The 24,906-nt window shown below is 38.3% G+C and overlaps 1 protein-coding gene across 1 annotated transcript in view; it reads right to left on the bottom strand.

Annotated features, from left to right (window-relative positions):
• Stk32a (serine/threonine kinase 32A) overlaps window positions 1-24,906 on the bottom strand; it is a 122,553-nt gene that overhangs the window by 29,067 nt on the left and 68,580 nt on the right. Inside the window, exon 6 of the mRNA XM_005324200.4 lies at window positions 5,187-5,224. Within this exon, the coding sequence (XP_005324257.1) occupies window positions 5,187-5,224 (38 nt within the window). The remainder of the gene's footprint in view (window positions 1-5,186; window positions 5,225-24,906) is intronic.

The following is a 24,906-nucleotide window of genomic DNA, read 5'->3' as shown; positions in this document are numbered from 1 at the left end:
AATATTCATTATATATTTGTTGAATTTGAGAGTTGAATGTTTGTCTTTTAACTATTTACATTAGTCTGATTAATTCAGCTCTTAAAATGCTGTCACATGAAGTTTTCCCTTTAACTCAATGAGGTGTTCTCTATTTTATACATGAATTGTTTGTACTATGTCCACAGGGCTCAGTAGTACCAGAGTTCAAATTAAGATCTAGAATTTGTTGAAGAGCCGCTCAGGTGGGAGTTATGAGATTGGCAGAAGCTTTCATATCCTGAAAGAACTACTTCCTGATTGGCTCAGAGTTGTTGGGTTTTGTTTGTTTGTTTGTTTGTTTTGTTTTTTCTCCTGCCAGAATGCCTAGCACAAAATATACAGGAAACATTTGAGGGCCAGGATCTATAGGAAGTTTTAATCTAGTGCTCTTGGGCTGAACATTGAAATCAGAGTTTTACAAGGCCCACAGATGGTGGCCCTTCAACCTCAGCTCCCCCAGCTACTACTACACTTTGCTTCTGCTCACCCTGATGACCATCTGCCAGGTTCCTTCCTGCGCTGCAAAAGTGAATTTGAGTGCTGGGTCACAAGGGAGGGTTCAGCCTCCTGCTATTGAAGTGCACAAGAACCATCTGCAAAGCACTTTCCTAGTATGAAGTTTTTCGGGTACAGGCTAAGAACTTCCTGATCCAGCACCAGCAGGAGATGGGTGCCTTTCCTTTTTGCCTCTGTGGCTTGAGACAGGATCCCCTTAAAATCTATATTCATTTTACTGAGTCATTGAATTTAGCCATTCTTGTTCTCATGATCTGCTCTCTGACCCTGCCTGCTCAGCACAAGGACCTTTCTTATTAGCGTGGACTCTGGGGCACCATAATCAATCAGTTGCCATGGCCCTCAACTTTAAAACTCTTTCCTATTTGCAAATGTTCAAAGTATGCACCTCACATTTTACCTACAATGCTTTTTTTAAAAAAAAATATTTATTTTTTAGTTGTAGTTGGACACAATACCTTCATTTCACTTATTTATTTTTATGGGGTACTGAGGATCCAAACCTGCACATACTAGGCGAGCGCTCTACCACTGAGCCACTACCCCAGCCCTACAATGCTTTTTAAAAAGGCATATCCTTAGGTACTACCTGAGACTTAATAAATCAGATTATTGTGGGACTGGGTACAGTATTCTGAATTACATATGTTTTCAAACGACACCATCCACTTGATTTTTAGGCACACTTTGGGATGCTGTGGGAGAGAAGCCATTAATATAACAGGCTCAGTTCTTCCTCATCCCCAGATTGAGATTTTTCCTTTTCTCTTTAGATGATATCAAGAAACCTAAATTAGAATATTCCATAATTGTCATAGTCTCTGATATGCCAGACATATATTATTGTTCGTCTGAATGCAGCATTTATTTCTTCAATAATTAAAGCACAAGAATATTAAACATTATGGAATTGATAGAATTGGCTGATGTCCTTAAATTGGTAGAATGTGAAAATATATATCAGGACAGTTTGTTATGAGTCATCCAAGACCTGCCTGAACTAGTAAATAAAACCCCTGAGAAGAACAGTGGCAGGTATGCTCTACAATAAAAACATTTTTTCTAGTCCAATTCAGATGGACAAGGAATGTTCATTCACATGCTGGTAAAAGTTGATATTGCAATCAACTCTAATAAATGTCAATATTTTTTAGTAACTATCAGTAATATGAATCAATACGAATAAATAAAACAAAGTGCTTGCCTGTCACTGAGTGGTGTGGATTAAAATATAAGCTGCTCACTTGGAAAGACGAGTATATGAAGTGTACAAAAAAAAAGAAAAAGATTTTAGCTTTTGCTAAAATCCCCATGTAAAAGCCCCATGGGATGGCCTGTCAAGAGTGAAATAGAATTATAGAGGGAAAAGATGAACAAAGCTTTCAAATTAGAGCTCCATATAGAAAAATCACACTAGGCATTGATTTGTGGTCCAGCTGATTCTCATAAGAACAACTACACAATCACCTGGAGGGGGAGCTCAGGGATTTATTCATTTAAAAGTGGTTAATTATGGTCCCTGAACAAAGTCTGAAGTCCTAGTTTTTCGGAATCTAAATAAATAGAAATGAACTTCAAAAATATATTTTTTTTTCCAGAAAGGAACTCCTAGGACAATGTTTAGACAATGGCTTTTAATCTTATTTATTGGAATGGTTCTATTCCATTCCTATACAATCCTTCCCAAAGCAATTTTTCTTTTATAAGCAGGAACAATTCTCCATTCGAGTTCAGGATGGGACTATAATAGAGAAAAGCTCCTTTGAATTCATTGTTCAAGCCCAAAACTTGAGAGTGAAAGGGGTCATCGTAAATAATACACCAGAAAACAGGTGTTCACTGGAACTGTCTCTCAGGCAGATTGGGGTGGCAGCTCCTACTTCCTAAGCAACAGAGCCCCAGCCCCACCAAGACTAGACCAAAGAGGTCACCAACAGTGGTCTTAGTCCATTGTGCACATGCAGGAAATCAGGATGGGAGACTGAAGGTGGAGTTATCTGAGGGTTAAGAATTAAATGAAAAATGTAAAGCCAAGATGTAACAAGTAGATAAGCAGAATCTGACATGTTGCTCCTGAAATCAAAATAATTATTTTAAGAAGACAAGTAAGTACTCTGTTACAAACTTGATGCATATCAGATATATCCTGTTACATATATAGTCACAAAAAAACAAGATGTAGTCCAGGTTCCCTTCTCCAGAACAGAAAGCCTCTACTACCTCATTGGAATCGTACTCATAGTTAACTTTTATTGAGTGATTTCTTTGCAGCAGACATTGCATTAAGCGCTTTATAAATATTATGTTGGTTAGTTTTTATTATGACCCTAAGAAGTAAGTATTCTTTTGATCTTGAAAAAAAAAAAAACCTAAAACACAAGGGATGTTTAGGTACCATGTTGAAACTCATAGCTAGTGAGTAAACTGGGTCTGGAAGAAAGGCAATCTGATTCCAGAACCCTCCTCTTAACTACACTATAACAGAATCCATATTTTACAAGGGAAGTCTCTAAAGGTGATTAAACTTGATGATTAATTGATTTCTCCACCTGCTTCCTCATCTATCATTACCAAGTTGCCAAGAAAATAATGGGAAGGAAAAAGTTGACGGAAGGAGAGTAGGTACCCTCGTGGTGGAAATAAGATGAAGCCAAGTCTGAGACCCAAGACTAAAACACTGTTCTTGGAATGAAAGACAAATCTTAAAAGCTTTTGGCTGATAAGATCAGTCTGCCTCTACTCAGAGCTTCTGAAAATGATAGAGGAACAAATGTGTTGTGGTTTTCATCTGAAAAGTCCACCGAAGGCCCAGGTGTTGAAGGCTTGGTTCCCAAGGCAGTGATGACCTGAGGTGGGGATTTGAGAAAATGATTGGATCATTAGGGCTCTGTCCTCATCAGTGGATGAATCCATTGACAGATGAAAGCCAGAGAAAACAGAATATAACAAAGTAGTATCATCAAGTTCTAGGCAGGCAGGGCATGGTTTGGAGGAATGAGGTCACTGGGTGCATGCCTTTTGGGACATGTCCTGGGCTCCTTCCTCCCCACCCTTCTGTTTCCTGGCTGCCACAAACTGAGCAGCTTTCTTCCACCATGCCCTTTCCCCTCAGGCCCAAAGCAATGGAGCTGGCCAACCATGGATGAATACCTTTGAAGTTGTGAAATTAAATAAGTCTTTCCTCCTTGAGGTTGTTTTCATCAGGTATTTTGGCCACAGTGATGACAAGCTGAGTGACTCAAGATACCATGCACAAAGTCGCCTGGCGGAGGGGGCAAATGAGGACTAAACCACTCTAGTTGACCAACATGCTGGACCAGCCTTGTTCTGTTAGAAAGCTGGGAGCACTTTTTTCCTTTCTTGCTAAAAGGTGACCTCAGTAGGTCACATTTCCACAATTATGAGACTTCACAGGGTGTATGTAAAACAGAACAAGAGATGAAGTTGCATCCTATTCCAGGCAGGATTAGCTGGTATTTTTCATGAAAGTCACCTTCATGCCAAGTCTCAACATTGCTCATATTTCTGAGACTAGGAAATCTTTCCCAAATGTCAGAAGCAGTAAAAGTAAAGAAGAAATAAAGTACTGGAAGAAAGTGGAAAAAATCTTTTTAGACAGTCCATAAATAAATAATGACCCTGAGCTTTGAGATTAGAGGTCATACACAAAAGTGTTTCTTAGCCCTCTGAGCATAGGTGGGGTCTGACAAATCTGGTTTAAAACTGAACGGAGTAAATAAATAATGAGCAATGGATGGTACTTGGAGTTTCAGTCCTACTTTCAAGTCCTGAATGAGTAGAGAGCTTTGCAGATTTAGGACTCTCATCCAGCAGCTTGCTGGATATAGAACATTGCCATGGTAACATTTATAACACTCAGTCTGTGCACCTACAGGTCTTCCTTGGTGTAATACCAATAAATCCAAATGTACATGAAAACAAATATTAAGAGACTGTCCACATGTGATCATTGTTGACAAAAGCTTGTTCCCGAAGATATCTAATCAGTTTTTAAACTTCAGGCTTTCACTTACACCTTCACGATTGTTGCCACATCCTATATCAAGTTGGGTATCATATACATATGTAACTCTAATTACTTCATATTTTCTCTAAACCCACTGATATTTTTAACTAAAAGTTTTTTTAATAGAATGCTTAATATTCCTCTACAATGTAAAAGTAATTTGCCCTGATAAGAAGGAAAGTGTACATGTAGATGCAATGATAAAATAATATCACTAACCTGGTGTAGACTGATATCTACCAAAGGCTCTAAGCTTGAGAACTGTTCTGTCTTTATGAAAAAAAAAGGAGGTGATTGTGTATAATACAATATTAAGGCAAACTAAGACCAAAACAACTTGTGATGATTTTCTTGAAGAGAAGTAATCATGGGAGAATAAGTAGAGAATGACTTTCTCATTTCATACATTCAATATCATCTAAGGGTGTTTTGTTTTACGAGCTACTACTTTAAATCATAGTTTCCCCACATTGTTCTTCCTACCCATAAGATGGAGTTTATACATATAACTCAACTGCATCAAGCAAGACACCTTTTCCATAAGTGATATTCCTTTGCTGGGGAGAATGATTTGTTTTATATGCATGCCATGCAACTGATTGCAAATAGATCATTTACTCACCGTGTTCATCAAGTAAAATATTGTCAGGCTTCATATCCCTAGGAAAGTAAAAAGAGAAAGTTGTTCATAATAAAACAAACAGAGCTAAAGGATAAAGGTGAAAGTGCTGAACAATGCTAATAAGAACTGAAGCCAAAGGACTCCATCACTCACCATCTCCTCGAATCTGAGACAATTACCGCTACTATCCCTAGTTTGCAGATCTGAAAACTGAGGCTTCACTCAAGGTCAAAGAGCCAGTAAAGGAAAGAGCTGGGCTCTGGACCTAGGTCTCTCTCGTTCAAAAATTCAGACTCTTAACTGCTGTTGCATATTGTATCTAAGCATGTAATTATTAGTCCATAGGATTATATGAGGCATTTCAAATGCCATAAAGTAGCACTAGTAAGATTAGTCATCATTTTCCTATGTAACCCAGAGTTACAGAAATGATGTAAACTTAAAGACCCTATAAAACAGGGGAAATGTGGTTATATTTTAAACTTGGAGAGTTTATACATTTTTTAGGATGATGGCTTAATGCCCACAAGTTACTTAGTAATTTTTCTTGGGGTAAAGAGACCAATCTTCCATGCACTGGTATATGGCATGATGACCTAGTTATCATACTTCAGTATCACATATTGAAAATCTGATAAAAGAGTAGATTTCAGGTACCTTCACCACAAAGAAAGAAAAGTAACCATGTGAGGAGATGTATATGCTAATATGCTTGATAGTACTATTCATTATGTAGATGTCTATCAAAGCATTGTATTGTATACCTTAAATATGTATACCATTTTTATTTTAAAAAAATTGAAACAGAAAAATAAAAACAAAAACCAATCCATAGGGGGGAGCAAAACCCTCTCTCTTCCAATAAAGATAGAAGGCTAATGTAAGAGTAATAGCCAACAGAGTTTTCAAAGCACTTGTGTAATGATTATAATTGTAAGCAGTGCTCCTCAATTAGAAAACAGCATTGTGGTTCATGACAGACCTCACTTCTCTACTCTCAGATTTTCAGTCCCCTTCCCTAATGTACCATTAAGGCCCTTCAGCCTAGATTCATAAAAGCCATTAGGAAAGAAATTCTGAAACAGGGTTGGGAACACATTTTCAGTCTGGTCAAGTGGGCTTTTGTGTTACTAGAATAAAAAAGTGACCTTGGTCTTTGATAGACCAAGACTGCTGGCATCTTCTTTTCTTGGCAATAATGACTAATAATCCCTCACTCAAAAACAGAAACAAGAATATGGCACACCAAGATTCAGGTGGAACAGATGATCTTGCAGATCTTGAAAACCTTCTCATTTAGTTGGTTAGGTTGTTAAAATTAATTCTGGAAAGGATTCATGTATCAGTGGCAAATTTTTCTCTGGTGCAGGGAACAATTTACTAAGAAGATAGTATAAGAGGACATTAAATTTCAGGTTTCTGGGGCTAAGCATTCTCAGTATTGAAGACACACCACAAAGCCTTTGACAAATCCCATTACTTCAGGAATTATCAGGTCCAAACTTATGTGGCATAAAAGCCTTTCATAATCTGACTCTGTTCTAGTCACACAGCTCAAGAGGTCCTCTAAACACTCCCTGTGTCTGCTCACCTGCACATCTCTACACCTGCTGCTGTTCCCCCGCCTGAATCATGCCCTTCACCACTACACTCAGACAACACAGACTCATCCTTAGCCTCATGGGCCAATGGCCATTTCCTGCAGAGTACCTTCCGTGACTTCCCAGTGCTGGATCAAATATTCCTGCCATGTGTTCTGACTATACATTGTGCCTCTCCATCTGAACGATTATCACATGTGTTCATTTTCCCGTATCACACTTGCCTTCATGAGCTCCACGATATTGGGGATGGTTTCTTGGTTAATGGCGTATGCCATCCCACAGTCTCATAGAGCCTAGTGGGTTCTGAGTAACTAAAAGATACCCAGAGAAGCCTGATCTTAATGGTGTAGACACAATGCTACCAGACAGAACCAAACCTCTCCACAGTTTGCAGTTAGAGATAAACCAGGTGTTAAGCACTTTCCAGCTTTTAAAAATCTACATCTGGTGGTTTTCAGTCTGTCAGGGAAGAAATAGGCCCAGGAAGGAGAGATCTGGGTATAGCAAAACCAGCAGCAAAATTTCTTGGCCTGAATTGAGAACTTGCTGGGAGGAATGTATTGCTGTAGATTTACCATTTTTTTTTTGAGTTTACTATTAAATCTCTGAGCATTCTTTTTCTTTTTTGGGTCTATATATCATTATGTCTACTAGGTTTCCTAGATGTTACCTTGAAACTTAAAGAGATAAGATAAACAACAGTTAGTTTAATACTTATTACTTCAATCTTAAGGGACCATGCCATTAAGGCCTATAGAAGTAATGAGGCATGTTTACTACAAGTTCAGAGAAAGAACATGAGAAAAACTAATAAAAATGTGAAATAAAGTAGATTTTGAAACATCAAAATAAATTACATAAGCTGAGATTCTAACTACACAGTTTCTCTAAAATGTGATAATGTAACTTCTAAGTCACTATGGGGAAAACTGCAGTATGATAAAATTGTCTATTTGTGTACCAGAAGAAGAAAAATGAAAAGAAACCCAGTATGCTATATTAAAATTCTAGAAGAAGTTGAGGATTTCTAGTTCTGAATTTTAGCTCCATTTCTTTCCTTTAGTGCCACTTCAGCCTTTTGGAGTAAATCTAAATATGACATAACTTGTTCTAAAATGTTTCTTTCATTTCTGGCTGTCTACAGTATGATTAACTTAGTAATCAGCACGCCTGGATATGCTACAGAATTACCTAGAAACTTTGGAGTAGTGAGGATTCTCTGACCTAGCTCAGTCCTAAGGCATCAAACTCCGTGGACAGGACCAAATATCTGTGGAAAACTAAGAATCCTCTAGGGCACTCTGATGTGAAGTCATTCAGAAATACCATCTAGGCACTATCCAAATCCAACATGTTAAGCTAATTTTAGAAATTAATCTCTTAACGGCATATGTATAATTGAAAAGGTGTTAGAGAAGTGCAACACCTACCATTCACTGACAAATTCTTCTGTTGAAATATGGTGGGGTTTGGTTACAACCTTCATATCATTAACAGATAGCAGGTGATGCTACTTGTCATTCTTGATCAACTTAGTGTCTCTGTGTATGCTCCATCCAAGTCCCTGGGCCCTCAGTTCTCTGACTTACCTCCAGTCATCTTTTCATTTATCCTACCCAGCTGTTTTCTTATTCCCCCTTTCCTTAATCATCCTGAGTCATTACAATGGCCTAACCCCTGACCAGCATGACTTTCTATACAATATAATTCCCAAATTGTCTTATCTACTACAACGAAACCACCCAATATTGACTCTAAAATTTTTTTCCCTATAAATCAAGACTCTCAGAGAATTCTTAATTCTTTTCCATTGTCCATTATTAACTTTCTTTGGAAAAAAAAAAACCTTTCTTGCCTTCAGTTGTACTTACCTAATATAATCCTTAAGTTATGGAATTGTAGTCCCCCAATTCTTCTTGGCTGTAACCAAGCACCTGAACTTAGCTAGAAGAAAAGACATAATAACCCTCACTGTTCTCATTCACATAAGCATCAGTGTGCCAGGCAATGCTGTGATCCTTCCCTTCTCTAAGGTGACCACTTGACATTTTGCTTTGCTCCTCAAACCTCTCTCCATCTACTTTCTCTCAATCGATGGCCTCCCGACCTCACAAAGAGAAAAGAACCAAGGCTTGTGGACTCACCTACCACCAATTCTACCAACCTTCCAATTTGTCATGAGTTCCCTCCAGTTATGTTGGATGAAGAGTCCCTGCACCTATTCCAGACCAACTCTTCTACTGGGGCTCTGATCCACTTTCACCTTCTCATGGATTTCCCTCAGGAAGTGTCTTTACCTTCTCCTACACCATCTCCTTCTCCTTATGTTATGATTGAGTCTCCTAAAGCCACTGCCACTTACTGTCCCATCTTACTATTTTCCTTTATAATAAAATCTCTGGATTGTGTTACGGACAGGTGAGCAAACAGAGATGGCAACTGTTGTCTTCTTCTCCACCAACCTAAACAGGCTTCCATCTCCCCCACTCCCTGCAATTACTCTTGCCAAGTTCACTGATGACCTCCGGCGTGCCAGATCCAATTGCCACTGTTACTTACTGGGATTAACTTCTCAGGAGATAGAGCACTCCTTCCCTCCCAACACACTTTATTTTCATGACTTAGAAAAATCCATATTTTTACTGTTTTTTTTTCCAACATCAGAATCCCTTCTTTAATCTACAATACTGGTGCCTTCTAGGTACAATTTTTTTTTCTCCAATGTTGGGATTCTCCAAGTTTCAGTCTCATACACAACATAAATGGATAGACAAAGTGACATACATATACTCTAATAATTTCATTAAGTTCCATTATTTTAAACATTATTTTATTGCAAGTAGTTATGTGTATCAAATTTGCATTTCCAGTACTGACCCTGAAGTGCCAGATTAGTAAATAAAACTGCCTGCCTGAAGGTTCCATCTGATTATCTAGTAACTGAGACAAATACAAATAGTCATCTGCAACCTTACCCCATATAAACACCAAACTCTTAGTCCAGAATTCCTTACCCCAGTGTATGGCCTCATTTTAAAGGTAAAAATCTTGAGACTATTCTTAATTTTTTTTTCTTGAAACCCAATGGCAATCCCTTAGAAACTCATGACAAGTCTAAAACATAATTACTGAAAATAATATATAGATTCCTCAAAATTACCATTCAATCTTTAATGAGTGTACAGAACTTCAGTTTGAGATGATGGAAAAGTTCTGGAGATGGATAGTAGTGATGACTGTATAACATTGTGAAGGTACTTAATGTACTTTGTCACTTAAAATGGCTAGAATGGTATATTTTATGTCTTGTGTATTTAAAAATATCAATCAATAAATTGCTAATAGAATTTACATATCTGCTGTTACACTCATCTCTTGGTTGAAGTCTTGCAGCAGTACATTTTTCTTGCTTATCCTCTTCTCTTCTGCAAATCCACTATCCACAAAGCACCCAGAGTGGAGTTCTCCACTGCACACATCTTCCCTGCCCAACAGCTTCCATTGCCCCCACCCTGCACCTGGAATATGTCCTATCACTCTCTTCCCAGTCTCCTGTGCTCCACATGTGCGCTAGCCTGGCTCTCCCACCCACACAGCAAGCATGCTTCGGCATTACTGACCCCCTTCTCTCCTTTGCCCAGACTGTCCCCTGGCCTGCAGTCCTGATCCCAGGGCCCTCCTATGGCTGACTTCTCCTTGGCATTCAGATCTAAAACATCATCTTCTCTGAGTTCTTTTCTGACCATGCAACCAGTGCCCTACTCCATCCTTAGCTCATCACCTTCAACAGATTTTAGAATAACACTCCCACTACTTATTTTTTTTATTAGTTTATTTTTATCCCTTCCACTAGTATGAAAGTTCCAAGAGAAAAGACATCTTTGCTGCACTGTTCAATACTACAGCCTTTGGGGCTCATAAAAATTCCTGAACAAAGTAAATGTTTAGGTAAATAATAAACATAAAAATGAATTAGTAAATCCTGGTCCCTTGGTTTTTATCAAACTTCTAGATACGAAGCCCTGCAAAAATGGAACAACCCAATTAAAAACAGAGAAAGAGAAAGAAAGAAATTTCCAAACAGACCCTCTACTTTCTTTCATTATATTTTGGGTTAACTAAAACATCAACCGCATTTAGTGTGTCAGTGTATATTAGTGTAAAAGTGATAAATGAGCTGTACAGTTTGAGCTTATATTTTCAGAGAGGGGCTATGGATTTGGAGGTGGTAAAGAGCAATTCTTGGAATAAACACATTCCAAGACTCTTCATTCCATTTTTGATTTTGATGGAATAGAAAGAGCTGTGTCTTGCTGAATTAGCTATTCCAACAGAGAACTATAAATAGCAGAGTAGAAATACAAAGCTCCCTGTGACAGAGTCCAAGGCGGAACTGATATACCTGCCATTCTCACTTGAATGACTTTACAAGACATTAGTGGAGCTCAATAGGCTAATTACATCCCTTCAAGTGCCTACCCTGGAATCAAGTTGCTCACCCTGAAACCCAACGCGAGGTGGGTGAAACGGGGAACAAGCATGTGCAAACCAAAGCCAATTTCCTCAGTATCCCACAGCTGGTCCACAGTGTGTGTTTAATTCTTTGTCACATAACATTCTTTAGACTGATCATCTCCAAGTTCTTGAGAGGGGGGAAAAGTATACATATAATTCTGCAATATATTTCTTAGGGCATCACACAAAAGCTCTTGTTCACAAAAACAGAACTAAGTTAAGAGAAGAGTGGAGTAGGGGTGGGAGGGGTGAGAGAGGAAATTTTAAGCACTGCAGGGCTTGGAACAGGAAGCAGGAGTGAAAAGCTTCCAGGACTGGATTATTATGGATCAGGTACCATCCTGATGGCACTTCACGGTCTTTGGTTGTAATCTTGGCTCTGTCAGTTATTGGTTATGGAATCTCAGACAAAGAACTTAAACTCCTGAGCTACCCCTTCTTCATCTGCAAAAATTATTTCTATGTTATAAAGACATGGTCAGGAAAACAGGGTATTTGTCTATCAAGTGCCTGGCACTTGCTCTCTTTCTTACCAGTGGCTGCTGCTTTTGCTCAACTCAGCCTTTCTAGCAACTCATTCAAGAGAATGCCTGAGTTACAGAAGTCATTACAAGGGGATCTGGGGCTGTGTGCTTTCAGGTACTGCTATGAATATTACCAATGCTCAAAAAACGTGTTGCATATAACTGCATATTCATTTTAAGTACAACTAGTTTTTCATAGAATTATTGCTTAATATTCTTTATCCCAAAATACATATCTGATTCTACTGTATATTAATTAAGAATGTGGACTGTACTCATCATCATGAGGTATCGAGGACAGGGGTTTTACTGTCCATGAAAGTATCTCTCAGCATACCTTCATGAATTTATGTTTCTTTCCCAAAGTGTGAGTCAAAATACCAGCACACTCATCAATGCTTTCCCACTCTAAGGAGTATAGGTTCTGAATTTCTTCTCAATTGCCCTGACAATTTATTAAACATACCCACTCAACAAAGCGAAAGCTAGCTTATTCCATTCCCATCTCAGGGTTTCACTCTTCTCCACTCCCCCACAGTCTAACCAGCTTACCAAGATAATCACCCAACAAAGATGTTTCCCCAGCAGAATGGGGACGAACAATAGGGAGCAGCTGTTGAAGGACCATCTGATGAAAATAGATTAAACTTCTTCAGTAGAGACAAGTTGGGGTAGTGACAAAGAAACACTAAGGCAAGAAATGAGAAAGAACTTCTTATCAGACCTGGATATCTGCAGTTGGCATGAACCACGTGGAAATCTTAAAATGTGGCACAGATACTGTCACAGAGGCTGGGTGAGCACTTGGCAGCAATACATGCAAGTGAGGAGTGTAGCAGAGAGACCAGCCTGACCAACTGACCCTCAAAACCTTTAGGCCTGCCAGGTGCATGGCACATGCCTGTAATCCCAATGGCTTGAGAGGCTAAGGCAGGAGGATAGAGAGTTCAAAGCCAGCCTCAACAATTTAGTGAGGCCCTAAGCAACTCAACAAGATCCTGTCTCTAAACAAAATACAAAAAGGGGCTGGGGATGTGTCTCAGTGGCTAAGTGCCTGGAGTTCAATCCCCAGTACAAAAAAAAGAAAAAAAGTATTTAGTCCTGACCTTCCCTGCTTTTCCCAAAGGAACCTCCTGAAAAGCCAGTTCTCATCATTAGCATTGATTTGTCACTTAGATAAATCAGCAAAGAAAAGCTGATCACCAATAAAGAAACAGTTGACTTGACCACAATCATGCAGCTCATAAATGACAGAGGGGGACGTGAATTTCATGCTATTTCTACAATGATTCACTTGGCTATTTTAAGTAGGATGGCAAGTAGGTTCCAATTCTATTTAATTGTTAGTATCCTGCTTGTGTCGATGAGCAAGTCCTTCATATTCAAGGGGAAGAAGGGCCAAGATTTATCAGCAGTTTCTGCTATGGACAGGAAGGAATGTTGAAGGAGAATCACCAAAATTTCTGAAACTGTAATACCTTCCATGAGTGATGACAATGGCTACAGCTGCTGGTTACTCTCCATGCTGTGTCAGTCATTTGAAAGCAACTTATCTTTTTATTCCTCATGATGGGTCCATTACATAGCTATTCCACTCATTTTTGCAAAAAGGGGGAGTCCAGGGAGTTTAAATTACATGTCCAAGATCTCATGACAAGTAACTGATAGAACTGAAATTATAGCCAAAGACTGTGAGGTACAATCTTGGGTCGTATTTCAAGTTTATATCTTACTTCTTCTAAAGAGAGAGAAGAATATCCTCATATACTCAGAGGTCTGGCATATGTTTCAAATTGGCCTGCAGCAAGTTTTAGATTTTATGGTTTTGTATGGTGTATTTGAAGATCGTGTAGATTTTGCATTCTGTAACATGCTGCTGCAATGTGGATTGGTTTGAGTGTGTCACCCACAGTTCTGTGTGTGGGAAGCTTGGCCCCAGAGCAGTGGTGTTAATAAGTGGTGGAACCTTTAAGAGGAGGAGCCAACAAGGATGCTGTCCCCTCTCCCTCACTTTGGCTTCCTGTCTTACCATAGGATCTCTCCTTCTCTCACAGGCTCCTGCCATTGTGCTGCCATCTGTCTGTCACAATACTCTAGAGTTAATGGGGCCCTTGTCAGAGCCATTGTTATGTTGTGTGGCCTGTTGTGAGCTACATAAACCTCTTTTCTTTATAAGTACCCAGGTTAGGTTATTTCATTACTGTAATAAAAAAGAGACTAATATACATACCACTCATGTCTCTATCAATATAAAAGTAAAGTTCCAAATTTTTTTTTACTATGGAGAAAATTCTGTTGGTCTAGGAAAGTGAATTCTGCTCATCCTGATATTTCATATCCCCCAATAGTACAACAGTATAGAAACCTCATCTTGAGAAGTATACCAGTATACCACAGTTCCAGTAATGAGATGTTTAACCATCCTGCAATCTTCGGAAACATAATATTTATATGGCAAAACATCCCCGTTATGGTCAATGTTCATTCATTACCATTATTTCCTCTGATTCAGATTCACACAGATGGAAACCCAGGTCATAGTTAATGCATTTTACAACTTAGGAAGCAAGGACATGGAGCATTAGAGACCCATTCCAACCACAGAGCCACAGAGAGTAGACTGCACTCAAGGCCCCTGCTCAACCCCAGGAGGGTATAAGTAAAGAAACATGCAGGTCAGAGACAGGGAAAGCATTTTTACAAACTACAGGGAAACAAAAAGGAACAAGATCAACCATGGTCTCTTGATAATAATTAACTGTTATGAGTGTGCTTTTAAAAACATTAACTAATGGAAAGGAGTATTCAATTAGTGATTTGCTCCATTTTTACTCCAGTACTAAAAGTACCCACTCTAGTAGTACAAAAAATAAACTTGTCATTTAAAAATGAGGCAAATTAACTTTCCTAGGCACCAATTTAAAGAGAAAAAAAAAGATAAAACTGAAAGAACATCTGAATCTTTCCAAAGTAGACTGTGAGTCTATTAGCTTTGGGCTATCTTAGATATGAAAGGACTGGTATGTCAGGGTCTATACCTAGTAAAATAAAGTTGCAGAGTACACCCATCTAGTGTATGCTAGACCTAAGATGTTTTGCTTTACTATCCTGTAAAGCACACAAACTTATAATAAAGTGTCAATATTATGTATCGAGTGCCAGAAATCATGCTGTTTTACAAGTATTATTTCATTGCTCTCTGCCAAAAAAATAAATAAATAAACTATCTGTGCACAACTATTATTACTATCTAAACTTCACAGGTAATGAAATTGAGGACCAGAGAGACAAGGACACTTTCTATGCCACGTAGCTATTGAACAGTGGTCCCAGACTGGAACATCAGTTGTGTAAATCCAGACCCCTGGCAAAGGAGACGGAGCTGAAATTGCAGACGGATAACTGATGTGGCCATAAAGTCCAAAAGCCAACAGAGGAGGGACCATACAGGGGAGACCCAGCATCAGAGCCAGCAATACTGTAGGAAAAAGGAGACTGCTGGGTGTGGGACAGTGAAAAGAAATTAATACCAGGAAATAAGTCTCCCGACAGGTGCTACAGCAAGAAGGCTAGAGGAGGAACATGCTAGTATAAATTGCTTAAATGAGTAAAACTGCAGTATGGAGATGATTAGTCAGGGCTTGTATCAATTAGTGTGGTGGTTAGGAATGGGTTTTGCAACAAATGACGAAAAACCAGACTCTCAAAGGCTTAAGCAGAGAGCATGCGGGTACCAACAGCAGCCTTGACATGGATGCACTGGGAGCTGCTCTGGTGTATGGGGCCAGGCTTTGTGTTCTCCTGCAGGATGTCAATGCTGGAAGGCTGCTTTGTGGCAGTGATCAAGAGGGAGAAAACAGCCATGCAATCGCTCCTGAGCACCAAAGCAAGTTCACTGTGCAAACCTCAAACTGACCGCACATCCTCCTCCTACCCCCACCAACCTGGTTAACAGGAATGATACTGTGTCTATCAGTGACTGTCTTGGCCTGCTCTCCCCTGGGCAGGGGAGGGGTGTGGACTACTAAGGATGCCCAATCAGGGCCCCACTCTCTGATAGCACCCAGTTCTAAGGAATAGTTTGCTCCTTCCCTCCTTCTTTGGGTCACTCAATAGCCCAAATCCCATGCAAGACCTTCCTGGCATTGTTTCTCAGAGGCTCCATAGTTCTCTAAGTATGCAACAAACCCAACTTTGTTGAACTACAGGTATGTTCCTTTGGCAAGCAGACATCAACTAGTGGTATGCTCTTCTCATAAACAGTCTGTGGGAGGAACAGGCAGTCCAGGGGTCTTGTGGTGGTTCCATACTAGCAAGGGAGACTCCATCTCAGTCTGTCTCTACATCCTGCCAATTTAGCAATGCTTTTTGCTTAACAATTTATTTTCTCCTAATCTCAGAATTGTTGCTCTAAGTTGAAACAGAAGCTAAGAAGGGCAGCAGCAACCAGGGTTCTCATCTTTCACTGGGGAAGCAAAAGTTTTCTGGAGCCACTTAGAATACAATCCTCCTTAAATCTCACTAGCCATGCCCAATATTAAAGGAGGCTGATGGGAGTAGTATTTTCATGATTGATTTAGGCCAATCCCTTGTTGAGAGCCACAGCCAAAGGGGCCCCAGCAAACTTCTAGCTGCCAGCAAACTTCCAGCTGCCGGCTGATGATCCAGCTGCCAGCAAACTTCCAGCTGCCGGCTGATGATTGGCTCACAGCGGCCCCAGCAACATCTAGCTGATTGGCTCCTCCACGGAGCTGCTCATTGGGGGACTTCTTTGGCTCTGCCCACGCAACCCAGCCAATCGGCCTCAAGAGCAGGAGGATTGTGGGAGGTTGAGAGGCTGGTGTGGGGGGGAGAGGCTTGTGGAAGCCGGTGGTGGCAGTTGGGCTCTGAGGGTTTTTTCCCTGAGGAGCTGTTTTGTTTGGCGTTTGTAGTTCTAAAAATAAAGCTAGTTTCTTTTGACAAGTGGCTCCTGAATTGTGCCCAGCCAGACTGCGGCAATCCCTTACCTAGGGTTAAGTATGTTGCTGCCAAATTGGGGTTCTTAGAGGGCAAGCTGAATTTTGCCCTTTCCTGTAGCAGTATGGGAGTGTGGAAAACAGCAGAGCTATTGCCACCAGAGGACCTTAGATTGAATTCCAGCCTGTTTGTGTTTGACCCTGGCAAGTAACTAAACCTTCCTATGCCTCATTTCCTTATTGGTAAATTTGGCTTTTTATTAGTATTTACTTCACAGGGTTTCTGTGAGGAATAAATATAGTAATATTATAAAGTACTCAGAAAAGTTCCTAATATACAGTAACCACTGTATAACTGAGCAGTTACTAGTAAGAGGAAATTGTACATATGTATAATATGTTAGATTTTGTTTAAGCATAATAGGCATATGCAACATTCTATATAACCATATGTGTTCAAATGGTGATATTCAAAATATTTAAAAACTAGAACCCCGCAGTCATCAAGCTTATCAGAATGGAAGTCCGGAGCTAGGGTTATGTCTCAGTGGCAAAGCGCTTGCCTAGCACATGTGAGGCGTTGAGTTCCATCCTTAGCACCATATATAAAAAAATAAAGGTCCATCACCTACTAATAAAATATTAAAAAAAAAAAAAGAATGGATGCCAGTGGAGACCCAGGAGCACTGCCCCAAAGGCTCCCTGCTGGTCAGGAGTCAGCACTTTAGGTGATGAATTGAGGGAGATAATACAAGTGTATTGCTGTTATGGACCAGCTATATGGGCAATGACCAAACAGACTCCATTTTGCCCTGAGACTCCACGTCATGTAAGAAATGCTTCTCCCTGTATAACCAATGTGATCCTGCAATCTGTACACATGGAAAAATGAGAATTCATACCCTATTTGAATCAAATGTATGATATGTTAAAATCATTGTATTGTCTTGAACAATAAAAAAAAAAAAGAAATGCTTCTCCCATGAGAACACCACTCCTCTGTACCCATCAACAGTTGTTTAGCATAGCATATTTGGCAACACAAAATGGCAATTCCTATACAATGTAAAATTGTTCTCTCTTTGGTTCCCATTTTCTTGGACAATGTACCCTGTCAGAGATTGATTGTCTAGATATTAGTAACCACTCTTTAACTGGTACTCAACTAGGTTTGGCCCACTTCCCTTTCTGCTTATCATTTAAGATGTCATGACATTTGTTTATGAATCATAGCAACAGTCACTTATGATTAATATGGTTTTGGACTATAAAAGGTATACTAAAACCCTGGGAGGGGGAGTTGAAGGATGTAGACTTGCACCTGACCCATGGCCCTCCAGCTGGTGGATCGGAACTGCCAGCTGGTGAATAAAGTTTCCATCTCCTGCTTTAAGATTGACTTGGTGAGGGCTGGGGATGTGGCTCAAGCGGTAGCGTGCTTGCCTGGCATGTGTGCGGCCCGGGTTCGATCCTCAGCACCACATACCAACAAAGATGTTGTGTCCGCCGAGAACTAAAAAATAAATATTAAAAATTCTCTCTCTCTCTCTCTCTCTCTCTCTCTCTCTCTCTCTCTCCTCTGTTACTCTCTCTTTAAAAAAAATGATTGACTTTGTGATTTATTGCAATCTTGCCATAATATTATAGCAGTTTTAAAACTGGTATGGCAAGACTAATATATGGACACTATACAGAGTAATATATACACATGAGTTCTGAGTATGCTATACTATATGGAGTGTGTGTACTAATTTTGTAAATATGTTTAATATGATTCCCTTATATATTATATACAAAAGTATATATTTTAGTAATAAACAACCTAACATTCAGTATATATAGAGTTATGTTGACAACTATCTTAAATACAAGTGGTCCCATCCAGCCCAAAATTTTTAAGTTCATTTGAGAAGAAGTAGATGGTAGAGATTGAGTAAGGGCTTTGTAGTCAGATGGCCCAGGTTAAAATTCTAGCTCTAAAATTTACTAGTTAAATAAAATATATAAAGCTCTCAGTATAACATTGGGCACATAGTAATTATTTGAACTACTTTTTTATATCTTTATTTTATTGATTTAATATATATGTGTTGCTGGGGATCAAATTCAGTCTCTCACAGATGCTAGGCAAGCACTCCACCACTGAGCCACAATCCTAGCCCCTTAACTAACTTTTAAAAATATTGAACACTAAAAAAAATCAATAGAAAGCATCACCAACAAATTACATTACTTGGAAGACAGAACTTCAGACAATGAAAATATGTATCTTAAAATAAGTTGACAACACAGTGAAGATGGTAAGAAACCATGAACAGAACGTTAAAGAATTATGAGATAATATGAAAAGACCAAATTTAAGAATTATTGGGATAGAGAAAGGCATAGAGTCATAAACCAAAGGAATGAACAATCTCTTCAATGAAAAAAAAAAATCAGAAAATTTTCCAAACAAGAAGAATGAATTGGAATATCAAATAGAAGAGTCTTATAGGACACCAAATGTACAAAATAATAACAGACCTACACCAAGGCAAAAAATGCCTAGCATACAGAATAAGGAAAGAATTTTAAAAGCCACAAGAAAAAGAAATCAGACTACATATAGGGGAAAACGAATTTGGATCTCTGCAGATTTCTCAACCCTCAAAGCTAGAAGAGCATGAAATAATACATATCAAGCTCTGAAAGAAAATGAATGCTAACCAAGAAACTTACATCTAGCAAAATTAAGCTTTATATTTGAAGATCAAATAAAAACCTCCCATGATAAACAAAAGTAAAAAGAATTTACAGCTAGAAAGCCTGTGCTACAGAACATCCTCAGCAAAATATTTCACAAGGAGGAAATGAAAAACAACAATGAAAATCAGCAAAAGGAGGTATTACACTAAAGAAAAAAAAAACAATCAAAGAAGAAACCAAGTAAAATTAAAAACCAAAAATAATTAAAAATGACCTGGAATACAAATTATGTCTTAATAATAACTCCGAATATTATGAATTAAATTCATCAATCAAAAGACATAGACTGGCAGATTGGATTTAAAAGACCCAACAATATGCTGCATTCAAGAGACTCTCTCATAGAAAGAAACATCGGCAGACTGAAGATGAAAGATTGGGAAAAAACATACCACTCATGTAGACTCCGTAAGCAAGCAGGGGTTTCCATCCTCTTATCAAATAAACTAGATTTCAAGCCAAAGTTAATCAAAATGGATAAACAAGGGTATTTCATACTGCTTGAGGGAACCATACATCAACGAGACATGACAATGGAGCATCTACATTCATCAAATAAACTTTTCAATTTCAAGAATCAAATAGACCACAACACAATAATACTGGGTGACTTTAACCCACCTCTTTCAACACTGAATAGATCTTCCAAACAAAAGTGAAACAAAGAAAATATAGAACTCAATAAACAATCAATAACTTAGACTTAATAGACAAGTATAGACTATTTCATCCATCAATGAGTGAATACACTTTCTTCTCAGGAGAAAATGGATTGTTCTTTAAAATAGACCATATATTATGCCACCAAGCAACTCTTAGCAAATACAAAAAAGTAAAGATACTACCCTGCATTCTATCAGATCATAACAGAATGAAATTAGAAATTAATGATAAAATTAAAAATAGAAGCTACTCCTTCACCTGGAAACTAAATAATATTCTATGAATAATGGATTTCAGAAGACATCAAAGAGGAGATTTAAAAATTCTTAGAGATAAATGAGAATAATGACATAACATATCAAAACCTCTGGGACACTATGAAAGCAGTACTAAAAGGAAATTCAATGCATGAAGTTCATTCCTTAAAAGAAAAAAAGTCAACAAATAAATGACCTAACATTACATCTCAAAGCCCTAGAAAAAGAAGAATCAACACCAAAAGTAGTAGAATACAGGAAATAATTAAAATCAGAGCTGAAATCAATGAAAGTGAAAAAAAGAAACAAATGGAAAAATTGACAAAACAAACAGTTGGTTCTTTGAAAAAAATAAATAAAATTGATAAATCCTTAGCCATGCTAATGAAGAGAAGGAGAGAGAAAACTCAAATTACTAAAATCATGACGAAAAAGGAAATATCACAACAGACACTACAGAAATAGAGAAGATAAGTAGAAATTATTTTAAAAATTTGTACTCTAATAAAATAGAAAATATCAAAGACATCGACAAATTTCTAGAATCATATGATTTGAATCAGGATAATATACACAATTTAAACATCGATTTCAAGCAATGAAATAGAAGACAGCATCAGAAGCCTACCAACCAAGAAAAGCCCAGGACTGGATGGATACACAGCTGAGTTCTACAAGAAGAACTAATACCACTACTCTTCAAATTATTTCATGAAATAGATAAAGAGGGAGTACTTCCAAACGTATTCTATGAGGCCAATATCACCCTGATTCCAAAATTAGGCAACATTACATCAAGAAGGAAACTTCAGACCAATATTTCTAATGAACATAGATGCAAAAATTCTCAATAAAATTCTGGCAAATAGAATACAAAATCATAGTAAAAAGATAGTACAAGAATCTTATGATCATCTCAATAGATGAGGAAAAAGCAGTTGACAAATTACAGCACCCTTTCATGTTAAAAACACTATAAAAACTAGTGATAATAGGAACATATCTCAACATTGTAAAAGCTATCTATGCTAAGCCCCAGGACAACATCATTCTAAATGGAGAAAAATTGAAAGCATTCCCTCTAAAAACTGGAACAAGACAGGAATTCCCTCTTTCACTACTTCTGTTTTACATAGTTCTTGACACTTTAGCCAGAGCAATTAGACAGATGAAAGAAATTAAAGGGATGTGGGTAGGAAAAGAACTCTAACTATCACTATTTGCTGATGACATGATTCTATACCTAGAGGATCCAAAAAACTACACCGGAAAACTTCCAGAACTAATAAATGAATTCAGCAAAGCAGTAAGATATAAAATCAACACTCATAAATCAAAGGCATTTCTGTACATCAGTGACAAATCTCTGAAAGAGAAACTAGGAAAACTACCCAATTTACAACAGCCTCAAAAAAAATTAAATACTTGAGAATCAACTTAACGAAGGAGGTGAAAGACCTCTACAATGAAAATTAGAGAATGCTAAAGAATGCTTAAGACCTTAGAAGATGGAAAGAGCTCCCTTGTTCTTGGATAGGAAGAATTAATACTACCATTAGAACTATTGACCATACTTCCAAAAGTACTATACAGATTTAATGCAATTCCAATCAAAACCCAATGACATTACTCATAGAAACAGAAAAAGCAATCATGAAATTCATCTGGAAAAATAAGAGACCCAGAATAATCAAAGCAATCCTTAGCAGGAAGAGTGAAGCATGTGGCATCACTATACCAGACATTTAACTATACTAAAGAGCAATAGTAACAAAAATGGCATGGTATTAGCCCTAAAACAGACAGGTAGACTAATAGTACAGAATAGAAGACACAGAGACAAACCCACCTAAATACAGTTATCTCATACTAGGCAAAGGTACCAAAAACATATATTGGAGAAAAGATAGACTCTTCAACAAATGATGCTGGAAAACTGGAAATCCATATGCAGCAAATGAAATTAAGCCCTTATCTCTCACCATGCACAAAACTCAACTCCAAGTGGATCAAGGACCTAGGAATTAGACCAGAGACCCTGTGCCTGATAGAAGAAAAAGTAGGCCTAAATCTTCATCATGTCGGATTATGCCCTGACTTCCTTAACAAGAATCTTGTAGTGCAAGAAATAAAATCAGGAATCAACAAATGGGATGGATTCAAACTGAAAAGGTTCTTCTCAGCAAAAGAAACAATCAGTGAGATGAAGAAAGAGCCTATAGAATGGGAGCAAATTTTTACCACACACACACATAAAATAGAGCACTAATCTCTAGGATATAGAAAGAACTCAAAAAACTTGACACCAAAACAAACAAACAAATAACCCAATCAATAAGTGTGCTCAGGAACTGAACAGACACTTCTCAGATGATAATAAACAATCAACAAATATATGAAAAAATCTTCAACATCTCTAGCAATTAGAGAAATGCAAATCAAAACTACTCTAAGATATCATCTCACTCCAGTCAGAATGGCAGCTATTATGAAATCAAACAACAATAAGTGTTGGCAAGGATGTGGGGGAAAAGGTACACTCAGACATTGCTAGTGGGACTGCAAATTGGTGCAGCCAATGTAGAAAGCAGTATGGAGATGCCTTGGAAAACTGGGCCTGGAACCACCATTTGACCCAGCTATATCCCACTTCTCGGATTATACCCAAAAGACTTAAAAATCACATACTGCAGTGATGCAGCCACATCAGTGTTTATAGCAGCACAATTCATAATAGCTAAATTGTGGAACCAACCTGGATGCCCTTCAATAGATGCACAGATAAAGAAACTGTGGTATATATACACAGTGGAATATTTCTCAGCATTAAAAGAGAATAAAATCATGGCACTTGCAGGTAAATAGATGGAGTTGGAGAATATTATGCTAAGTAAACCAATCCTCAAAACCAAAGGCATATGTTGATATGTGGATTCTGATCCACGATGGGGGTTGGAGGGAATGGGAGAAATGGAGGAACTTTAGATAGGCCAAAGGGGAGGGAACATGGGAGGAGGAAGCATGGTGGAATAAGATGGACATCATTGCCCTACGTACATGTATGAAGACATGAATGGTGTGACTGTACTTTGTGTACAACCAGAGAAATAAAAAATGGTGCTCCATTTGTGTACTATGAAGTAAAGCACATTCTGCTCTCATGTATAACAAATTAGAACAAACAAATAAAATTTTAAAACTATTGAACAAATAATTAGACAAGTGTCCAATATAGGAAGAGCTAGATAGTGAGATACCAAGGATAAACTGAAGATTTAAAATGGTGAATAGATATTTCAACTCTCACCGAATGGTTATGACATAATAATGATGATAGGTTTCATTTACTAAGCATGAGAAAACAGGCTAGGCCCCTTTACATACTTTATTCAATATTATTTTCTAACAATCTTATTTTAGTTCTCTTGGAGCACAGTCATACTCATTTATTGACCTATTGTCTCCAGCTGCTTTCACTCTTTGCCATGTTGATGGGTTTATGGCAGAGACCACAGGGCCTTTGAAATCTAAAACATTTGCTATCCAGCCTTTCCCATGAAAAACACGCCATCTCTTAAGCAAGGTAAGCAAGGTACAAACACGCCATCTCTTAAGCAAGGCAAGCAAGGTACACTAGTCATCTCATAGTTCACCCTTGCCCCAGGGTCCAGAACAGCTAATAGATGCCATTTTCTACCGTTCTCATCCTTATTCACTTATCATCCACTGTGAATGCAGTATTCCTCTCCAACCTGAGAGCAAATTCAATTGCATACCCTTCCCTGCAAGCTCTGCATTCCAATAAAGCACAAACAGGAAGCAAGATTGTGCTCAGTATTAGCTTGAATGAGTGACATAATCTGACTGAGGTCTTGTGGTTTCTCCCAGGTGTCCAACTTTACCCTCTGTTCTGCCCAGGACATGATAAACTTCCATACTAGATGCTTCCATGTTTGGCTCAGATGCCGGTTTCTTAACTAGGACCCCTTCAAACATAATGCTGGAGTACCTCCACTTCCAAACCTATGCTCTCTTAGATCCTTGATTTTTTTTCCCATTAAGCATAAAACACAACACATAATTAACATATTTCTTAGTATTTGTTTCCTTGTTCATTGTCTTCTCTCTTCAACTAAACTGTTAGGTCCAAGAGGACAAAGTCATGCTTTTGTTTTTCAAACCTCTATTCAGAGCCACGAACCTGGCTCACACCTATGTGGTCAATACCTTGTGTTAAATCAGTAAACCTGAAAGAATGAAACATGATTTATATTAAGATGCATGCTGTGCAAAGTAAAACTTCATTTGGAACAAGTCACAGGTTGCCTACTAATTATATTTTTAACCTTATGGATATTATTGAAATCCAGCGTAGTCTAGTTCAATGTTAACCTGTAAAGAAGCAGTTAGTTCTTTGCCTTTTTCATGGTGGGTTTTCCCAAGTGGGTGGCCTTGTG

Source organism: Ictidomys tridecemlineatus, chromosome 1 (assembly GCF_052094955.1).
Source record: "Ictidomys tridecemlineatus isolate mIctTri1 chromosome 1, mIctTri1.hap1, whole genome shotgun sequence".
NCBI classification, from domain to species: Eukaryota; Metazoa; Chordata; class Mammalia; order Rodentia; family Sciuridae; genus Ictidomys; species Ictidomys tridecemlineatus.
Note: the sequence above shows the minus strand (reverse complement) of the source record. Positions and strands in the feature narration are given on the sequence as shown.